This window comes from Oryzias melastigma, unplaced genomic scaffold (assembly GCF_002922805.2).
Source record: "Oryzias melastigma strain HK-1 unplaced genomic scaffold, ASM292280v2 sc08560, whole genome shotgun sequence".
Taxonomy (NCBI): Eukaryota; Metazoa; Chordata; class Actinopteri; order Beloniformes; family Adrianichthyidae; genus Oryzias; species Oryzias melastigma.
Genome location: NW_023425119.1, coordinates 1 through 1,026, shown reverse-complemented (window position 1 = coordinate 1,026; position 1,026 = coordinate 1). Strand labels below are relative to the sequence as shown.

Below are 1,026 nucleotides of genomic sequence, written 5' to 3'. Positions count from 1 at the left end.
TGAGAAACATTTAATACTTTACACCTACAGGAGAACTTGGGTAAGCTGATGACCAACTTGAGAAGCACCCATCCTCACTTTGTGCGTTGCCTGATTCCCAATGAGTCAAAGACTCCAGGTACACATTTGTGTTTTTTTTCCCCTCGCAATGCCAAGGATTGTATTTATTGCACTGGGTAGATTACAGTCAAAACTCTATTTCACAGGTTTGATGGAGAACTTCCTGGTCATCCACCAGCTCAGGTGTAACGGTGTGCTGGAGGGTATCAGAATTTGCAGGAAAGGTTTCCCCAGCAGAATCCTCTACGGTGACTTCAAACAGAGGTACTATTTTTATGTCAATAGAGATGCTTATATTAAAGAAAAAATATGGCAAAAATTATTGGTCAAACCCTTGTGTTTTTTTTTCTAAAGATACAAGGTGCTGAATGCCAGTGTCATCCCTGAGGGACAGTTCATTGACAACAAGAAGGCCTCAGAGAAGCTGCTTGGATCAATCGATGTCAACCATGATGAGTACAGATTTGGACACACCAAGGTTAGTGTTGATACTTTTTGTTTGTTTGTTTTTACTAATGTTACTGTTCATTCATTTTCCTGACCGCTTCGTCCATTTCGGGGTCGCCTATCCCGGCTACTGATGGGCGAAGGCGGGATACACCCTGGACAGGTCGCCAGTCCGTCGCAGGGCCACAATCACACACCCATTCACTCTCACATTCACACCTAGGGACAATTTAGAGTCACCAATTAACCTACGAAGCATGTTTTTGGATGGTGGGAGGAAGCCGGAGTCCCCGGTGAAAACCCACGCATGCACGGGGAGAACATGCAAACTCCACACAAAAAGATTCGAACTGGAGCCTTCTTACTGTGAGGCAAGAGCGCTAACCACTGCGCCACTGTGCAGCCCCCTAATGTTACTGTTACTTTTGCTATTATTTTGACATACAGATGTAATTAGGGTTTTGGTTATACTAGTTACTTATTGTCAATGAGGTTTACATCAATAACATAATTTTAATG

At 43.4% G+C, this 1,026-nt stretch overlaps 1 protein-coding gene across 1 annotated transcript; it reads left to right on the top strand.

Moving 5' to 3' along the window:
* The first annotated feature begins 34 nt into the window (after nt 1-34).
* LOC112138690 (myosin heavy chain, fast skeletal muscle-like) lies at nt 35-601 on the top strand. Its single transcript, XM_024261296.2, has 3 exons — nt 35-118; nt 207-324; nt 415-601. The coding sequence occupies exons 1-3, from the start codon at nt 49-51 to the stop codon at nt 599-601; spliced, it is 375 nt and encodes a 124-aa protein (XP_024117064.2). The 5' UTR covers nt 35-48.
* The last annotated feature ends 425 nt before the right edge of the window (nt 602-1,026 follow it).

Coding starts and splice junctions, on each gene's coding strand:
- LOC112138690 (XM_024261296.2), top strand. CDS start 49: ATGACCAACTTGAGAAGCACCCATCCTCACTTTGTGCGTTGCCTGATT. Junction 119..206: donor CAATGAGTCAAAGACTCCAG/GTACACATTTGT, acceptor TCTATTTCACAG/GTTTGATGGAGAACTTCCTG. Junction 325..414: donor TACGGTGACTTCAAACAGAG/GTACTATTTTTA, acceptor TTTTTTCTAAAG/ATACAAGGTGCTGAATGCCA.